At 40.7% G+C, this 20,185-nt stretch overlaps 1 protein-coding gene across 3 annotated transcripts in view; it reads left to right on the top strand.

The window, feature by feature from the left end:
* RGL1 (ral guanine nucleotide dissociation stimulator like 1) overlaps window positions 1-20,185 on the top strand; it is a 239,722-nt gene that overhangs the window by 181,703 nt on the left and 37,834 nt on the right. For all 3 annotated transcript variants that reach the window (XM_008521854.2, XM_008521839.2, XM_008521846.2), the window contains 3 exons: window positions 12,681-12,865; window positions 15,978-16,102; window positions 17,543-17,758. In XM_008521854.2, coding sequence (XP_008520076.2) covers window positions 12,681-12,865; window positions 15,978-16,102; window positions 17,543-17,758 — 526 coding nt within the window. The remainder of the gene's footprint in view (window positions 1-12,680; window positions 12,866-15,977; window positions 16,103-17,542; window positions 17,759-20,185) is intronic.

Raw genomic sequence — 20,185 nt, forward strand, 5'->3', positions numbered from 1 at the left:
ACACCAGAAACAGTAGCGTGGGTGAAACTCCAGGATAAGCTTTTTTAAAGGGCTTTGCAGTTTTAAGCATATGAGGCTTTAACAAAGAGCTTCACAGAGAACTCCCCTGAGGGGTCCATCATCTGGGAACAATGGTCCTTTCCCAAAGCCTCACAATGAATTGGTAGAAAGTTCTTGACCCTTTTGCTCAGACTGAGTTGCCTTTTAAAAAAATTATGCCTGATGAAAATATGCCGCCTTATCTTATAATGGGTCGCTCTGTCCTACAAATTCTGGAATGCCGAAATCCCTTCTCTCTGCTGACCTCTTCCTTCCTTCCATTTCCCTTTCTTCTGTCTTTCTTTCTTACTGTTTTTTTTCCCCTGCTTCTCCTTTTATTATTTCTTATCTCACTTTACCGGTTTTTTTTTTTTTTTTTTGAGGAAGAATTGCCCTGAGCTAACGTCTGCTGCCAATCCTCCTCCTTTTGCTGAGGAAGACTGGCCCTGAGCTAACATCTGTGCCCATCTTCCTCTACTTTATATATGGGACGCCTACCACAGCATGGCTTGCCAAGAGGTGCCATGTCTGCACCCAGGATCTGAACGTTCCGTCGAAGCAAAACATGGGAACTTAACTGCTGCGCCACCGGGCCGGCCTCTCATTTTACCATTTTTTGCTTTTTCTTAAGTTATCTTTCTGTTGATCATTTCTGTGACCACATAGGATCACTGCTCTGTCTTTCTGAGAGGAAATCAGAGAAGCACCTTCTCCATTTCATACGTAACACATTGAACGTTTCTCGATCATCCCCGAGTTCTGGCATGTGAGGTAGCAATGATCGAAGGCATCCTGATGGCTGATGGATGTGTAGGAGATACGGCTATGTGGCAGTTCTCAATGGGGCGATTTTGCCCCCAGAGGACATTTGGCATATTTGGAGAAATTTTGGTTGTCTCAACTTGGTGGAGGGGCGCTGTTGGCATCTAGTGGGTAGAGGCCAGGATTGCTGTGAAACGTTCTACAGTTCACAAGACAATCTCCCTTCCCCCCCAGCAAAGACTCTAAATGTCAATAGTGCCAAGGTAAGAAACATCGAGTGATGAGGTTGCAGCTCTCAAGTGAAAACTGTCTTTATTTATGAATATCTAAATATATGTAAAAATAGGACTATGCTTATTTGGAAATTTATTTATTCATGTCCTTTCTTATAATTAGGGGAATCAAATACTGAGGTGGCCCAGGAGCCAGCCTCATGGAAGGTAAAGGACCCAGATAAGCAGTCTGGAGAACTCAGATTCGTTACCAGCCATATGACCAAGTCACTTGACCTCTCTCAGGTTCAGTTTCTGTACCTGAAAAATGAGTGTTTGGAGTCTGTGATCTCGGAGGTCCTTTCAAGTTTAATGATGTCTAGGATAAAATTTATTTGGATTTTTCTTCATCTTTTTAAAAATGAACATGAATATCAGAAACAGAAATGTGGTCCAAATATTATATTGAATTTTTGAGAGGTTCCCTTGACTGCTTTTCTCTGTTGGAAAGGCTCTGTAACCAGTTTTGATAAAATAGGAAGAAAACATAGACAGCTTATTTGACTTGCTTGTTATTAATCGTGACATCACAACCACTCACTGTGATCATAAATAAAGAGATGAGCTCAAGCATTGTATTGTGGGATGAGGCGGAGAGTGGCAAAATGCCCACTGTTTTCCTTTGCTGCGAATCTGTCTTCTTGTGATTTCAGGTGGGAAACAGACGGCAGGAATTCAGTGATATTCTAAGAAGTAAACATCCTGTTTTAAGGCAGATGCATTCAGTTTTGCAGACCTGGGGTGGGGTGGGGGTGGGGAATCCCTGTTGGGTTTGACCGCGAACAGAAAAATGCTCAACTATTGTTTGGTTTTTCAGTTTTTGATGTAGAGCATAGAGCAAAGCTTACATTTCATGCAGGCTCCCAAGTCCCAAGAGTAGTCTTTCCTGTATTTCTAAATATGGATCTAATCAACCTGTCAGAGGATAAGAGGACTTCAAAGAAGGAAAATGTGGAAATACCGATGAAACAGACAGCATGAAAGATTGGTTTCTGGTGTCTTGGACCACAACGGCTAGTGTTCTTCATGAATTTCAAAAAGTATCAGATTTTGCCGTGACTCCCACTTGTGATTCCAGTCCCCAGTGTGCCCAGTTCAGGCTTTGTGCCGTATCGAGAAACTTTATAGTTAATCTGGCTAAAACAAGAATTCCTTCAGTTGCAAGGAATTCAACTTCCAAGGCTTCTAGATGTTGGAATCTTTGCCACACAGTGATTTCTGACGTTAGCACAAGACTGATGTGTGTAGTAAGGCGTGCCGTGTTTATTTCTCCACTCCCTAAACTCGCCACTGTTTCGAAATTCTTCATTCTACCTGTGCTCTTTTCCTCCGTCCTGCAGATGTTTTTACATGATAAAATGCTGTCTATTTAGAATCATGAAATCTGAGCCAGATGGAAAAAGGAAACTTTCCCTAGTGCAGATTCATTACAATCAGTGAACTCAGAAGCAAAGAGAATGTAAAGAAGGGATATTGACCATACGGAGCCCTGACACCGTGAATCTTCATTCTCTGAAATGGATCTGAGATTAGAATATCTATCTATCTATACATAATTTTATTTATGTATAAATAAATGACACATTTTTATTTCTTTCCTTTAATGACTATTATAATATTGAAGTACCTTCTGTTTCCTTTTCTTTAATTGGCTCTCATCAGTTTCCTCCTGGAATGCCATGTTTTATTTTCTCAAACTCTTTACCATAGCAATGCTTTACATTGTTGAAATCTTTCTGCTTTCATCGTCACACATTCGGATGATATGAATGTCATTCTTGTAATCTTTTCCCGGAAGTTGTAAATAGCGACACCAGATTTTAGCCCCTGGTAAAGAGTCATATAAATAGTAGTAATCCAAGGCATTGGAAACATTTTAAAGAAGAGGAAGATGAGTTAAAGAAAGTTGGCTTTGATTTTTTAATGCCTGGGAAACTTAACAGTGGAAAATGTTAAAAAAAATCTTCCCAGAGAGCTTGCAATCAATATTCATCCCAGTAAATTCAAATACCCTAAGAAGGCAATTGAAATTAATCTGAGTGATTGTAAGAAACATGGGAAAAGAAAGAGGGGGTAAAGAACAGAGCAAAAATAAGATTTAAAACTCCAAATTTAGAAGAATTAAAGGCTATAGTGTGAAAGGAATATTTTTAAAAAGTAAAAGTAAAACAAGAAATGGAGAAATAATATGCTACATAAAAGAGCCAATGTATTGTCTTTAAAACATCCATCTGGATAAAGACAAATAGAAATTATAGTTTTAAAAGTCATTGAAATCTTGAATCAAAGTTGTGCATTTAAAGGAAGAGAGTAGGCTTCCGAGCAGAAATTACTTTTCTAATAATAAAGGAGGAGTCAGACAATATCAATAATCAGCAATTTGGAAAGAAGAAAAATCAGTCACCTGAGAATCTCCTGAGATTTTGTACATGTTAGAGAAAGGTAAACAGACATCACAACCAGACTCCTTGATTCATTCACTCTGTAGCCCCGGAGTTGATGACAATGGCGATGCCAACATCACCAGTGTTGCCACCTCCACTGGCTACAATTTGTGGTGTGCCTACTACTGCAAGGCATTCTGCTTGGCACTTTCTATCTTCTCTTACCATCACAGATAGACTGTGAGATATTGTGCCCATTTTATAGGTGTGTAAACTGAGGCTTGAGAAAAGTTATGTACTTTGACTAAGATCAAGCAGCTGGTTAAGTGGAGGTGTTTGAACTCAGGTCCAGCTGACTCTGAGACCTGAACTTCTTACCATTTTGCTCTCAAGCCTGCCATTTCAGAAAGAGCTTTGGGATCTGAGGGCCTCATGATTCCCACCCCCTCCCACACACACACACAGTGGCCTGTATCACAGCAATAGCGCTGCAGACAGAAGCACAGGATGAACTAGGGTGTAGTATCACTGCGTGGCTATTGTTTTAGCTTGTTAGTGTTCTGAGATCTTTCAGTTTGGGATTCTCTCCTTTTTTCTGTGTTGTTTTGCCTGGCTTTATTATTGAATGAACACCCTGAGCAAGGTCCCCAAACAGCTGTTAGAAATGTAGAAGTTAGACTTGTTTCCTGGGGAAGGAGATGGGTGGCAGGACGTGAGGAAAGAAGAAGGAAGACCAGATTGGTCAGGCCCATCCATCTGAGTGCCTGCTTCCTGTTCTTGCTGCCTGGTAGCATCTGTCATTACCAACGGAAACGCCATTCTAATGGTGAGAACTATAGAAGGCCTCAGCAATTTTTTCATTAGAGGCCTATTTATAACATAAAAACTCCCTTCTCAGACCATGAGGAATTGGAGAATAGTGAGTTATTGAGGTCCCGGAAAAATAATTTTGTTGAGTGTCAATGTCCCTTTCTAATAATAATGGCTAGAATGCATTGACTGCTTAGCAGGAATAGTCCCTGTGTTAACTGCTGTGTATTCTTTTAATATTCTCATAATAACTGTGTATTATTATTCCCATTTTACAGATGGGAAATCTGAGACAGAGAGGTTAAGGAGCATGTCCAAGGTCATCCAATGAATAAGTGAAAGAGCTGTAATTTAATGCAGGCCTTAACCTCTATACCATGTGGCCTCTACTTGTTTCCCTGGGAGAAAAATGAGAATATTTTTCTTAAGTACTTAGTCTGGACCCTCTTGTTTGTCCTTTTTTTTTTTAATTAAGATGTTTTTTATAGCAGTTTTAGATTTATATCAAAATTAAGCAGATAGTAGTGGGTTCCCGTCTACCTCCCTCACAGTTTTCCCTATTATTAACTTCTTACATTCATATAGTACATTTGTTATAATTAACGCACCACTATCGGTACATTATTCACTAAAGTCTATAGTTTATTCAGATTTTCTTATTTTTACCTAGTGTCCTTTTTCTGTTCCAGGATCCCATGCAGGATACCACAGTTCACTTAGTTGTCATGTCTCCCTAGGCTCCTCTGGGCTGTGACAGGTTCTCAGACTTTTCTTGTTTTTGATGACCTTGAAGATTTTGAGGAGTACTTGTCAGGTAGATTGTGGTATGCCACTTTATTGGAATTTTTTTCATAATTAGACTGATATTTTTCTCATAATTAGATGGAATTTATGAGGTTTAGAGAGGAATATCACGGAGCTAAAATGCCATTCTCATCATATGATATCAAGGATGCATACCATCAACACGATTTGTGCCTTGTGATTTGCTGTTGGGCTTGATCACTTGGCTGATTTCAGATTTCTCCACGGAAAACGTCTTCTTTCCCTTTCTGTCCATTCTGTATGGTTTGGAAGGAAATCACTGTGCACAGCCCACACTTGAAGAGTGGGGAGTTAATGCTCCCCTCTTTTAGGATGAAGTATCTACTTACTTTGTTTGGAAAACTTCTGCATGGGAGCTTTGTCCGCCCCTTTTGTTAATTTAGTCAGTCATTATTTGTATCAGTGGAGACTCATGGATGTTTCCTTTATGCTTTGGGTTGCAGCACAATGCTTTATTTATTTTCTTCCTCAGACTGTTCTAGTTTTGGCCAGTGGGAGCTCTTTTGGTTGACTCCTGTGTCACTTTGACATAACTCCTATCATTTGTTTGCTTGAGCTCTTCCTTCCTTTATGGCACAATGAGCTGCTCTAGGCTCATCTTGTGTATTTCCTGCCCCAGTCCTAGAATCAGCCACTTCTTCAAGGAGACCTGGTTCTTTTTATTGAAGAATGGTGTGAGAAACCAAGATCTGGGTGCTAGGTGTGCTCATTGCTACTGGTGTGTCATTTCTTTTAGGCCCTCCCAGCTGACAGGGCTAGGAAATATGTATGTATGCTAATTATGTAAATACACATATCTATAAATGTTTCTATGTATAGCCGTCTGTATCTGTATTATGCTAAGCATGAGTTCTTGTTGAAGTCTCCAACTCTAATCCATTACCACAAGGATCATTCTAGCCTCCGCCCTTGCTTATTTGTAAATTCTCTCTCCAACAGTGAGAACACTGGCTTCCACCATCTGCCATTCATTATAATGTATAGCAGTATCAGAATTGTTAACTTGTACTCCTGTGGAAAACAACTTTATCAACTAGAGTACAGTGCTTATGCGTGGTTCCTTTTGCCTTTAGTCTTTAAAGACTGCAATTCTTTTTTAAAATAATAAAAACAGCTGATATTTTTGGAGCACTCAGTATGTCCTAGGAATTATTCTAAATACTTTACATCTCGTGTCTCCTTTAGGCCTCACAACAACTCTAGGAGGAGGGATCTGTGGTTATACTCATTTTAAAGATGAGGAAGCTGAGGCATAAAGTGGGTAGGTTACAGATGCTGAGCCACAGAACCAGCATCCCAGTTAGTCTGACTCTGAAGGCTGTGTTTAGCCACATTGGCTATGCTGCTTATGAAAAGTGGGCGTTTAGGAGCCCTCTTAGTTTTTTCCTCTTCAAACAGAATGCAGTCACTGATACACTGAGGAAGGTTTGGTGATAGGGGGTTAAATCTATGCACGATAATTCTCTTCAATTTCTGTAAATTACCTTCAGATGCCAAGGCCTACGCCTGTAGTTTGGGAATGGAAGACAGGTGTGTAAACACCCTTGCCTTTGGGTAATTGATTTCAGGTTCCTCTGCATCTACTCTTGGCCCTTTCCACCTGTATTTACTTTGTATTTCTGTGTGTCCTTCCTCTCACAATCTTTCTCTTCCTTCTCCTTGCTTTGGACCCTTTCTCTTCTTTAACTGCCCCATGGCTCCTCACTGGGTTCCATGCCCTGTGCTCGCCTTCTGGTGCTTAGCTCTGACTCTGGCTTTGCTTTCATTTATTTCCCTGGACCTCTCTTAATTCCTCTTTCACTTTCCCTCCCAGTGTTCTAATCCGTACTCACGACTAGTACCAAAATGTACAATGGAAAGTACAAGAAAATAATGCAAGATGACCTTGACAAGTCCAGAGAATAATGTTTCCGTGCTTTCCAGGCCTTTTCAGAAAAAAGGGGGAAAAAATTTCTGTATCTTCCTTTGTTCTTTCTCTTCTGGAAAACCATCTAGCTAGAGGTCTCAGAGGCAGCCTCTATCTGGCAGCCTTCCCTGAGACAGAGGAAAACTGCTGTGTTTTCTAGGAGAAAACAGAGTTTTCTTGTTCTCAGGAGAACAAGGTGGAGGGTCTAGCTTAGAGTTGATGTCAAGGTTGACTTTGCCTTCTTTCCCTGAAGGACAAAGTGCACTGGCTCCCCCCTCAAGGCATGGCGGTGTCACAGGCCACATTGCTTCAAGGCCCGCCCTCTGCAAGATCTTCTTACCTTTTCATTGTCTGTGGTAGGAAAAGATCTAATTGGTGAAGAGTATCCTAGAATAGAAAAACATTTTGCTGCTTTTTAAAAATGGTTTCATGTCTTATCTTCTGCTGATGATTAAGTAACAATAAGTTATTATCTCAAATAGATTTCTGGGGAGAGAAAAGAGCTCTAAATGAACAGAGTTATTCTTTTTGTAATGGTAATCTTATTTCTTGGCTTGGAAGTTACACGTCATGGGAGAGGTGACTTCATACCTAGAAAATTTTTTATTAAACCTTTTACCGATTCTGGAGTATTTTACTACCTATGGGATTTTAATATAATTTAATACATTTACCTTAAAATCCCTGTATGCATTAAAAAACCTGTGATTTGAGCATAATAGCAGCCTAAATGCTCACCTCAGTCATTGCATGCCTGAAGGTCCCCAAGTCTGGCTAGAAGTTTTGTACTGTTTCCGTGTACCTCTGGCTAAGGCATCTGTCTAGTATCTTCAGCCAGGTATTAAATGTGATTTCTGTTTAGCTAAGAAATCAAGTGAGCAAATCTCATTGTGCTCCATTCCTCCCCTCTCTTCTTACTCTTTAAACAGGTCTTCTTTATGTCCCTTGAAAGTGTTTTGCTCTCTCTCACCTCAGGACCTTTGCTTATGCTGTTGCCCCAGAGTCTTCACCCCACTAATTCTTCCTTATCCTTAAAATCTCAGCTTTAACATTATTTCCTCAGGGAGGCCCTCCTTGAAGCCCTGATGAGGTTCGCTCTCTCTGAAGGTAAATCCTTCTATGGGATCCTAGGCTCCCCTAATGTGACATTCATCACACAAATAGTTTTTTTGAATATGGAAAATAAAGAGCACTCAATAAATATGAGTTTAATTAATGAATGAATTCTTCCCAGGAGTCTGTTTTCCTAGAGGGAAAAGTCTTAGAAGTTGTGTCAGTTGTTTCCACACATTATCTGGACGTGTCATTCTTCCCCTACACACCATTGCAGTAGGAGGAAAAGGGTCACATACCACAAAGTTTTGCACGTTGCCAAGAATGCCTGCGGTAGAAAAAGCCACCTTGACTGTCCCCTCTGCTCTCAGGTTGGGGCCCCTGCCCCTGGCCCCACCTGACCTGCTTACTCAGATATACGTTCCCCCTTGGGGCTGAGGGGCTTTGTTCTGGAACCCACCAAAGATTGCCTTGAAAAAGGAGGTCATGGACTGGCTTTTCTCTTTACTGAGTTTAGATTATGTCACAATCTTAACCTTTCCCTTTGGTTTCAGATTACTTCTTCAGTCTTCACAAGTCATTCAAGAAGCGTGCCTTGTGGTTTATGTTACAATTTGATGTCCCTGAATTGATCTGTCCTGAGGAGGGGTGTGTGTGTGTGTCTCTAATATTTGTTCACAGTGATTGTCTCCCTCTAGCAGGCTTCCAGCAGGCCTGGAGCCACATGTCCTGTGGCTTGTATTCTATGTCATTCTTTCTGTTATAAGGGGCACATCCTTTGAGTTGATTTTCCTGAGTGCTAATTGGTTTTCGCTGAGCCATTTCCCCTTTTTCAGTCTCTTCCCTTTGTGACTTATGGCAAGTAGTTTTAAGACTGCTAACATTTAGGTTTCTCTCCAGGTATCTTGAAATGTCCTTATTGACATTATGTCATTTGAAATCACAACTGATCAGTGTCATGTAGATGAAGGCAGGTATTATTATGTCTCTTATCCAGAGAGGGGTCAGTGGAGTTAGGCGACCTCTCCAACGCCCTTCTTTCACAGGTGGCACAGCAAGGGTGAGAATTAGGTTTTTCTTCTCCAGTCTCCTTTCTTGTTCTGTGTGCAGAGCCAAGTAGCTTCTCTAGTTTAACAGTCACACCTTTCCTGTAAGTTTGTGACTTTAAACCAGGATTTTCCTTCAGTATTACGATTCTTTACATCTTCCCAACTAACCACTTCTGGTTAGTATGTAAGTTAGATCTTAGGAGTCGAGCCAGGAAGGGTAAAATGGAAAAACCATTGGCCAGTAATCCTGTTGTTTCTGTCATGATTTTGTGATGTTGCTTTCCTTTTTGAAATCTTAAGAGTTTCACATTTTATCTGCTTCTTAGTCTATCAAGCATGGCAAGTTTCTTCCCAGGACTGGCAAACATAAAGCTACTGCGAGCTGTGGGTATGTGTCCAGGCCTTTCCGGAAAGCCTCCCTGCCTGGCGTGCTGATAAACGCTCTGTTGATAGGAGAGCAGGGGCCTACTCTCTGCTGGATTGTGCTGTTTGTGTATGCCTCCCTTTTCTTCTCTTTCTTCTTCCTCCTCTGCCTTCATTCCTCTTTCGAGTGAAATGCTTTTTCTAGCTAATTCAGTGTCTGGGTTTGTAGGGAAATTTCAAAGCCATCTTAGGCTAAGCTGTGTGAAAGGCACTGTGACAGAGAGTCAAATGGGTAGATTACCAGAGCTGGTTAAAAACATCAGACTGAGGAAGACAAAATGTGCACCTAGAGGCAAGTCCAGTCTGGACTAAGGTCCCCCTTCAGAACTCCCCCAAGCCTTCTGAGCTACAACTCGCCATGGAAGTAAGTTCTGTATAACGGGCCCTTTAGAAATACACAAGTACGCGGAGATGCAAACGAGGATACACATTTTGTAACTATAATTGTGAGAACCTGAAAATAACTGAAATACCTGCGCACTAGTAGAAGAATACTTACATTAATTATGGTGCATCCATGCAATTACAAGATTCTCATGTAATCCTGAGAAAGTAAGATCTAGAGGTAGTGATTGGAGAGGTGTCTGTAACATACTATTCAGTGGGAAAAGAAATCTGTGTTGGTTTCTATATACATATTGTATCTATCCATATATACGTGGATACATATCCATAGAGGAGTCTAGAGGCTATACTCCAAACTGTTAGCAGAAATTCATGAGAATAGGATTAGAGTGAAGGGAGAGTAAATGTTTTGCTGTTTTAGTGTATAAGCATTTGTAATATTTACTTTTTTGCAGTAAATCATCAGTTTTGTAATTTTAAAACTAACAATTATGGGGAGTAAAGGAGTAAATGATATATTAATGTCTTTTAATATATGCCTTTTCCCTGTCATTTTGAATTTCTGCCTGGGTTCTCAGTGATGAAACCCTGAGGGGTCATCAGGGTCATTGGGTCGCTGGTCTTGTTGTTAGGTGATGCTGTCTTCGATTTTTATTGTGTGATGTGAATTATCGTCTGTATCTGTTTCTCCATCAAGGTCATCAGCAGAGTATTCTCTCACTGGACTATTAAGACATATTAACTGAGTAGCAGTACTAGTTAAGTTAGTCCACCCTCCTTTTGAGATGTGCAAAACTGTTCTGTAAGAGTCAACCTGATGTAAGCAAATGTCAGATTTTCCTGTGTTCTAGGCCGCCACCTGACTTCCGTGCCTACCACAGTTCTGGGCTTAATGCTTGTCAGGAAAGAAGGGAAATTATTCAAAGAAAAAGTCATATTCCTTATAAAAATGAAATATTAGAATGCCTCTCCGTCATGTTCTTCTTCATGGTATTTGGTTTTGGTGAAGAAAGGAGAAATAATGAATGCTCTATCTGGGCTCTCAAAAAATAGAATGCCATCAATTTTGGAGATGGGGGTTAGAGTTTCAATATATGAATTTGGGAAGGACACAAACATTCATACGTAACAGATGATGTAACAAGTGAACCAAGTAGTAAAAGTCCATTAATTTCATCTTACTCATGTTTTCAATTAATCCCAGAGCCCAGATTAATTTCTCCTAGCTTTCTGGAAGGGAATGAAACTTTTGTTTATCTTTTTAATCTGGACTGAAGATTTAGAGAATATTGAATTATTTCTACGGTTTTAAGTTCCAACTTTCATTTGATGGTTTTATGTCATCTATTTCTGATGTAGGTATGTGAATGTTATAGTTCCAAATGCCTTCATGTCCACATTAGTGAAACAATGATATGCACAGCAGTGAAAACAGTGAATGAATTTATTTTCTTTCTGCTTGTACTTCAATTCCAAAAGTTAAGCAGTAAATTGGCTTTAGTTGTATTTATGCTTTGGTCATAGTCCAGCTCCCTGGTATGAAATTGGGACGTAGGAAATTTAGACACACCTGTGAAAACCCAGACTGCAGTTTCACATAGATGGATAATAATACCTTTTAGTCTCTTTTCAGTTGGTTAACTAAGTAAATAATATGTTTGAAGTATAATTAGATGATCATTTTAAATTTTGCTAAAAAAATTTTTTCAGCTGAAAAACTTTAGTTAGGTCTGTAGTTAAAACGAAGTGTCACATTGCTGTCAATAAAACCTGCATTGATTAATTTATAGCCCCTATCATCTTCTCCAGCCATCGTCAATGTATTTATATACCTTGGCCGTGAGGGCAGCTAGTCATTAATGAGGCAAAGTACCATGTTCCCCATGGTACACAGTTCAGCACGTCTTCTTTGAATATTTTTGTATCTTTTTTTTCAGTCAGTTGTTTTTCTCTTCCGTTGAGTGAGGGGCTGCCCCTAAACTAGAGACAGCATGCTCGTGTTATTAGTGACATGTCTGGAGGGGGCTGTGCACACACAATGGCCCTGTCTCTTTTTGTGCACTGGACCTTGTTTCACCCAGGATGGACTCTGGTGCGGCATCAGAGGAAGTCACCTTCACAATGGCTTTGCGTATCATGTTTTTCTCCTTTACCTTTCAAAGACCTGACTTCCTTACTCATTCTCTCTCTCCCACTTGAAACATAGTCTCTTCTTGTAATTTGAGAAGAGAAAGGATAATTTTCTGAGGACATTTTTGGTTCTTATGCTGAAACCCTGACCATCTTTGTAAAATTAGATTTATGCATTTATCTTTTCCAAACCTAGGCACTTCTTTCATCAGGTGGATTGCTGGTCTACTGTCAGTCAGTTATTTCCTAAAATGTTAGGACAGTAGGTTTTGTGGTCTCTGATTTGAGCGAATCCAGGATTGGAAGCACATAATCTTGTTGTGCACAGATTGCTTTGAAGTTGCTTCAAGCCTCACTAAATCTTCTGCGTGTTTTTTCCTGCCTTGTGTGGGTTTTTCCAGTTTATGGTCTGTTTTTTTTTTTTTTTTTTTTTTTTGTAAACTTATCAATCTTTCCCCTTGCTCTCCAACCACCATTTTGTTATTTTAAATAATAAAATGTATCAGCTTGTTTTCAAGTGCTTTAACTTCATCAACATTGCCGGGAACTTTCAGGTGAACTCTCTGTGGAGTACCTGCCTGCGTTTTCCTGGGGTGTGCCTGGCCTAGGTCCCCATGTCCCGGGCTTGTTTGGAGTCCCCACAGCCGGTCGGGTGCAGTGACCCTCCATTTCTGTTTCTCAGTGCCATCGCCTCGATCCTGAGGGCCTGGCTTGACCAGTGCGCAGAGGACTTCCGAGAGCCCCCTCACTTCCCTTGCTTACAGAAACTGCTGGATTATCTCAAACGGATGATGCCAGGCTCCGATCCAGAGAGAAGAGCACAAAATCTTCTTGAGCAGTTTCACAAGCAAGAGGTGGAAACCGACAGTAAGTACTTGCTTGGTTCCAGGGAAAAAGCTAGATTCTGATTCTGCGACCTCCATGTTGAGGACGTGTTCTCCCTGTACTTGATGAATGACCTTGGTTTCCCTCAGAAAGACAAGCTGCTGGCAATTGGTGGTGGGTGTAAAATTCTAAAGGTTATTGAAGTGCTGATTATAGAGCCTTAGAGTTTTGGAGCAAAGAGGGGGAATTTCAAGACCACCTAGTCTGGCTCCCTCATTTTATAGGTGAGCAAACTGTGGCTTAATGAGGTGAAGTAATTTCCTAGGCTTTCTTTTAATACCATAAAGAGGATGATCTTTTACCTTCCCTTGTCAACATGTACCATGCTGAACTTGAATTTACTTTTTATTTTCTGCCTAATGGCTTCTCCTTCTATCAAATGGGAACCCATTACGAACAACCACCCCCATTCAGCAGTCAAAGAATTAAATTCAGTTCTGCTGCTGCCCTCACCAAAGCTCGGAAAAGGTGTTTCTCCTTCAGCTAGAGAGCGTCACTGTAATCTGTCCGCTGCCAGGGCAGATTTCTGTCATTTAGCATCTCTGATGGCTTCATCAAAGGGAGTTTCTGTGGCTGTTTTTTCCTATTTGAGGAACTGACTGCCTTTTTTTCAAGGACAAAGCAAGGGCCACCACTGCAGGTCGAGGGCTGCTTGCAACTATCAGGCTTTGAAGAAAGTCAGAAAGAGGTTAGGACAGGCTTTTTCAGCATGACATCTTATCCCCTCGCTGGCGGCTGGGTGATGGTTGCCATGGCGGCTGACCCACTTGGAGCTTCTGACAGGCGTTTCCCTGAAGTGACGCCTGATTTCCTCAGTGAGGGAAGGGAAATGGTTCCTCAACACCGATAAGGGAAGCTGCATCAGCGCCAAAGAAAATATCCTTAAATTCCCCAACAGTACCTGTTGCATTTTTTATGTATGGGGGACCGGAGAGGGGAAAATGCAGTTGCATCATGAGAAGCGACTGCCAAGTGCTCTCTATCTCAGATGACTTCATCTGCCGGGAATGCTCGAATACCAGGGGCACTCCTCCAGCTGCTGGACCTCAACTCCCTTCAGGGCCTCCCCTCCTGTCTTTGTGCTGGAGTGGAAAATGCTGCGTTAGAGCCCAGCTCTCCCCATTGGGGCTGCCCCTGGCTCCAGGCCTAATTGGGGAACCGGTGGGACCAGTCGTTCATTGTTTCCAACCCGGGTCCTGGAAGGCAGAGCTCATTTGGCAGGCCGAGGCAGGGAGCAGTAGATTGCCTGACTTTGGAAAGGCTTTTAAGGCAGTACCCAAGAAGGCATTTTTTCTAAGTTTGGAAAATTTTAATCAAGAAAGCTCTAAACTCTCTGTTTATTAAGTACAAGAGTCGTTACTGAAAAGGAGTTTTAGGAGCTTGGTTCTCATGAGCCTGTTTCACTCCATTTTGTGCCGGCAAAAGCAACGAGCTCTCCTACATGTTTTTCAAAAGTAAAGTTTTGCTTCAAGGTTTTACTTACTTACCTCTGGAAGAGAGTCAAAGGCAGAAATTGTGAAGGCAGGGATAGGCCCCAGAGAGAAAGGACCACATAATCCTCATGCCTAGCAGCATCTAAGCGCACATCGGGCTGCTCTGAGTGTTTGCTAAACCAATGAGGAGATCAAGCCTTACCATGTACACTTTCTGGCTGAAGTGGGTCAGCCTCTGCATTGCAGAGTTATTGGGACAGATTTATTTAGTAGCTAGCAAGAGGGATGAAAGGCCCATTCTGAACCTATGTTTGGGATTTCAGATTTCGTATTCCTCCACTGAATGAGAGAGTACAGAGTTTTGTGGAGGAAAGGTAGTGAAGTCATGGGGTTTTAGATTTCTTTAACTCATGCCTGTTTGTGTCCCAGACTCTGGAGGCAGGCAGTGACCCCCTCCTACCTTCCCCAGTCGTAACTCAACCCCGTTTGCATCAGTACCTTCAACTCCAGGGTGAGGGGGCCATCCTTAAATCACATACACATCTCTGGAGTTGGCCTGTACCCACGTGGTGCCTCGACAGAGGAAGTGAAATAGGGTCCACTCTCAGAACCCCCTTCTCCCTAGAAAACTAAGAAAAGGCCATCCTACGAATCCCAAATGCCTAAAAGCCTCTTATTCTACAAAGAAAGAGAGAAAATACTTAAAATGGAAACATTCTGGGGGAGTAGTAACACACTGACTTAAATTTCTGCTTATATATGACTGAATGCAACTAGGTCTTTTTCTTGAGAACAGGTTTAACAGGCAGGAGAGCAAGGCGTGTGAGGGGGCATGAGGTTGGGAAACAACCCAGGAATTAGAAAAAGGTTCCGGGGAAAGGGAGGTGGGGGTTCAAATAAAACTTCCTCCAATTCTACAGTCTTTCAAAATGGCGTCTGGAGGTCCTATTCCATGTACTGAGCTCTTCAGCTTTTGACTTGGAATCCTAGGTAGTGATGATAGCCTTCTTCTCCCTTCTTCAGTCTGTGCCCTGTATAATCTGCTAATTGATGATCTTAATCTATAATAAGGCTCAGGTGAATTTAATTTAAGTCTCTTCTACTGCTTCAGGCATCCTTAACTTTAGGTGGCAGCTGAATGCTACTCCAAACATTTTGAGAATTCCAAGGACTGTCTGAGAATTCTGAGGACTTCTTCAGCATTTCTGCTACTAAAATGGCCCACTCTACTCCCCAAAGCCTAGCCTGACTTGATGCCCAATCCAGGCTTCTGGTTAAAAATGGTTGGGGTTTAGGAAGTAGTTGGATTAGTCCTTCAGCTGATCAGAGAGTTTGAGGGAGCCTCAGATGAGGGTAACTCCCTGAATATAAACCTAGCTTTGCTCTAGTCTTTGCCTAACCAGGCCCTGTCTTTGGCCTAGGAAGTAGGGGTTCGTCAAAGCGACAACATGAGGCCTCTGAACTTAATAAGAATCTAAGAACAAGCAGAGATTGCGAAGACCTCCATTTCACTCAGATCTATTATGCTTGCTGTTCTCTCCTTGTGGGTTTTCTGAAGGATTAGCCTTCTTCTTCCTAAATGGAAAGAGTTCAATTTGACTCTGTAAACAAGGTCATATACAATGGTACCAAATAACTAATTTTTTTGCCTCTGTGGACAGATGGATTTCCCAACACCATGTCCTTCAGCCTGGAAGAGGAAGAGGAACTGGAGGGTGGAGGGTCCGCAGAATTCACGTGCTTCTCAGAGGATCTGGTGGCAGAGCAGCTGACCTATATGGATGCAGTAGGTCTTCTCTTTGTGTCTCAGATGTGCTTCTACTTAAAAGGTGGGGAGGGACAGTCCTAGTGGCCTCGGGGAGGGCAGTGGGGTAATGTGAGTTAAGTCTTTTTGAATCCTTGAAAGAGGCTGTTCCTGTAAATGCAGAGTGAAGATGTGACTTGAATCAATCATTTGAATAATTCAGGCCTAAGCTCTTGCAGTCCTTGGTGAAGATGCTTTTTACTTGGCGCTCAATACACAAGGGGAAATAGGAATTCTAATCCTGGTGAAACAAAAATCTACCCTGTCCCGTGGGTATTTCTCTCCCTGTAGACTCGTAAATATTTCAAGATCTGAACTGTTTATTTGGAAGATTGTAAAGGGGTCAAAGTATAAATTAGGATAAAATAAATTCACTGAATCCGCATGTGACTGTATCTGGCAGCTCATTTCCATGTGTGCTTCTGGTACTTTTGAAGTTTGAATATTTTTGTTAACCGTACATATTTGATTGCATCAGTCACATTTCATAGCTTAATGTTAGCTGGTAAATACTAGTTGAAGAAGAGAGGACTGTTATAAATTATCGCAATGGTTTTAGCTCTTCTGCGCTTACCACTTCAGAAAAAGCAGCATAGAAAGTGGCAGAGAGTTTCCATCTAGTGAACATTCAAATAAACTGTCAGAAGTCAATCAGACAGTCTGTGTAAAGCAAATCCTGTTGTTCTCTCTTTTACACAAACCCTTACACATCTTGTATTGAGTTGTTGTACAAATGAGATAGGATTTGTTCAACAAATTTGTTGGTGGTGTTGTTCCACAACTGACAGCATAAGAGAAACATGGGAAACTTCATCCCATCTTTCTTTTTTAGGCAAAGACCTGGAAACCGGGCTCTAAATTCTCCTTTCTTCCTTTTACTGTGTGACGTTGAATCGTTTTTCCTTTTATATGCTTCTTAACTGTCTTAATTTTAAATAACCTGAAATAGTGACATGGATGAATGTCACAGGTATTGTACTTCTGATTCACTTTTCCCGTGGTGATGGAGCATCCATATGCATTATCATTCATGATCATGAGTGCCCAGAACGTGCCATGGTTATGATTTGGAGGTCAAGATAATCTTAACCACTTCTTTTTGATTAGTAGTATAGATTTTTACCTGACTTTCCTTCAAAGACAGAAAAGTCAAAATGTTTTTGGTCACGTAATTTTTCTTTTGGTCATTATGTTCCATTTGTTCAGTTGAGCACATTTAGAAAGAACATGTAGGAGTTTTTGATCAATTAATATATTAATTATTCACTTTTGTCTATTGAAATGCACACTATGAGGCACATCAAGTAGAAAAGGATTATGGGTCCATTCACGAACTGCTGATTTACAGGTGATCCAGGTGATGTGCTTTGCCTTATGAAATGTCTTGTGCTGTCCTTAAAGTCAATTCATCTTTTGTTCTAGCAACTATTCAAGAAAGTAGTGCCTCACCACTGCCTGGGCTGCATTTGGTCTCGAAGGGATAAGAAGGAAAACAAACACTTGGCTCCTACGATCCGTGCTACCATCTCTCAGTTTAATGCCCTCACCAAATGTGTTGTCAGCACCATCCTGGGCGGCAAAGAACTCAAAACTCAACAGAGAGCCAAAATCATCGAGAAGTGGATTAACATTGCCCATGTAATTGTCTTTTTTACAGTATTCTTAGTGTTTAGTAGATATTGGAGATGACTTCATCACTCTGTTTAACTGGCTTATCCATTTGGTTGAAAGCCAATCAAAAGACCATGCGTGAGGGTTCACTGAGTTTTTGTCATTGTTATTGTTGTTCTTCCAGAATAAGAAGAAAAGTTGCCTTTCTTGACTTGGGAGCTTATTTATTTTTCCTCTTTAAAAAAAATTGGTCCCTTGCTTACTTCTTTCTGCTCGTGGGCCCCCACACTGCCTCTTCTCCAGGGTGAGACCTTCCATCTGCTTTTTCCTTTGTAGTCACAGACTGAGTGTCGATTCTGCCCAGTGTTCAGTAAATATAAACTGATGGTCTAAGTGTTAAACAGACTGCTCTTCAACCCAGAATGGTTGCCCACGTGCCCTTCTAGGACCTGGAAGCTTTATATCTTCTGCAGATTTGAAGAGCCGGTACCTTCTCAGAATCCTGAATCTCTTTTCTAAAGGGCTGAGATAGACTGATTGCACGTTACTGGGGCTTTTCTGAGGGCCTTATATCTGAAGTTGGAGGGGCAGAGTCTGTTCCTAGCCCTGAATGACATTCTGCTGAGTGTCAGTCTAGTCTCTTGAATCAGCTGCTTACATGCCATATGACCTTCACTTATCAGCGTCTTATTTCATGATTGAGAAAAAGTGGACAATATTCAGTTAGTTGGTCACCAAATATTTTAGGAGCTCCTAAAGGTGCATAAGCTACAATTTTATGTACTTTGGGGACATAGATAGTGTAAACACAATTTGGTCCACAAGAGCCTGTAGTCAAATAAAGAGACTAAGATATACTGGAATTATCTCAGCCTGGGCAGAAGAGGAGCAGGGCCATGGAGAGCAGTGCTGCAGAAATGGAGGAGGGAGGAATCACTTCTGACTGGGAGGGCCAGGGAGAGCTTCACGGTTAGGATGACATTTGAATTTAGCTTTGAATAATAGATAAAATTTTAGATATTTGAAGATTGGGGAAGATTTTTTTTTCTAGGCAGAGGACATTAAATCAGCAGAAACTACGTAATTAACAATGATTTTTGAAAAATAATTATTATTTAAATATCTTATTAGTCCATCTTCTGGGCTGTATGGGTCAACCTTCAACCAAAACATACTTTTTCTTTCTATCTCAATATATACTTTTTCATTAAGCCCCTATCTATAAAGCATAATGCTTAAACTTTCACATTCTCTCTTTTTTTTTTTCCACATTCTCTTTTGTTGCCTTTGATTAGAGAGAAAAGTCATAATTGTGCCGGAGAATTTGCCTTATTTTGAGTTTTTAGCTGATGTGTTACCAGAGACTTCTTAGTATATGAAAAAAGTAAGAAATAAAGAATATCTCGTGCAACTTAGATTTCTGCTATTCTGAATTGAGCTTATTTCTCAACAAGTAAGAGCTACAAAGTTCTGATAGAGTGTGATCAAGCATAGAATTTCTCTTTCTTAGAATGAGGAGAAAATATTTTTGCCATAAATGTCATATCCTTTAATCCATTCAACTGCTTAGAAAGTCTATAGCAAGAATGTAGCATGTGTTTATATGACAGTGTGCCTCAAACAATGACTTTTTGTCTAAATTAAATATAAATTGTGCATTTATGCGATAATAAGAAATACAAGCTGAATAATTTGAGGTATATTCCAAATCCCATAGCACATGCTTAAATGCCAAGAGTCCTTACTCTTGGTGATGTAGTTTCCTATTATGGAGCATGTTGTGTCACTTAAAATTGTATAGAGTAACTAGTAAAATAATAAAATTCATAGGTGGTTTCCTGCCAAGATTTATTTTATTTTTTCCTGCATTAATCACAGTCAGTGTCTATTGAGAGGATGTTTGAAAAATAATAATAGTTTTGCATGCAGAAAATATTTCTGACCTAATATGACTGTATTTTCTTGGACAGCCTTACTGCTATGTTCTTACTTCTGTATCACATCTCCTGGAAGATACCTCCTTTCCTAGAAATGGAGCCAGATGCCTTTTGTACTCCTTTAAACCCTTAGCTTAAGCCTCTTTCTGAATAATGTGTTCCATATGTTTATTACAATTTGCATGAAATATCTGTGCCTGAGTTCCTTTATTTATTGCAAGTTTCCTGATTTTTAGAACATAACTTTGGGATTCTGAACCTTTGTTGAACCATGCTCTCATGGGCTTGGGTTTCCAGACTGACTATAATTCAGAGCTCTTTTGCTCGCTCGCTCGCTCTTTCTTTTTAAATAAGGAGAGGGCGTTGAGACATGCAAAGATAACGGGCATGACTTTTGTAAAATACTTTGACATATGCTCTAAGAAAACATTTGGGGGTTTGTTTGTTTGGCATAGTTTTAAGTAGCCAGATTTTGGCAGGCTAAGTTAGATAATGCACTTTTTCCTTCATATTCAGA

Source organism: Equus przewalskii, chromosome 23 (genome assembly GCF_037783145.1).
Source record: "Equus przewalskii isolate Varuska chromosome 23, EquPr2, whole genome shotgun sequence".
NCBI lineage: Eukaryota > Metazoa > Chordata > Mammalia > Perissodactyla > Equidae > Equus > Equus przewalskii.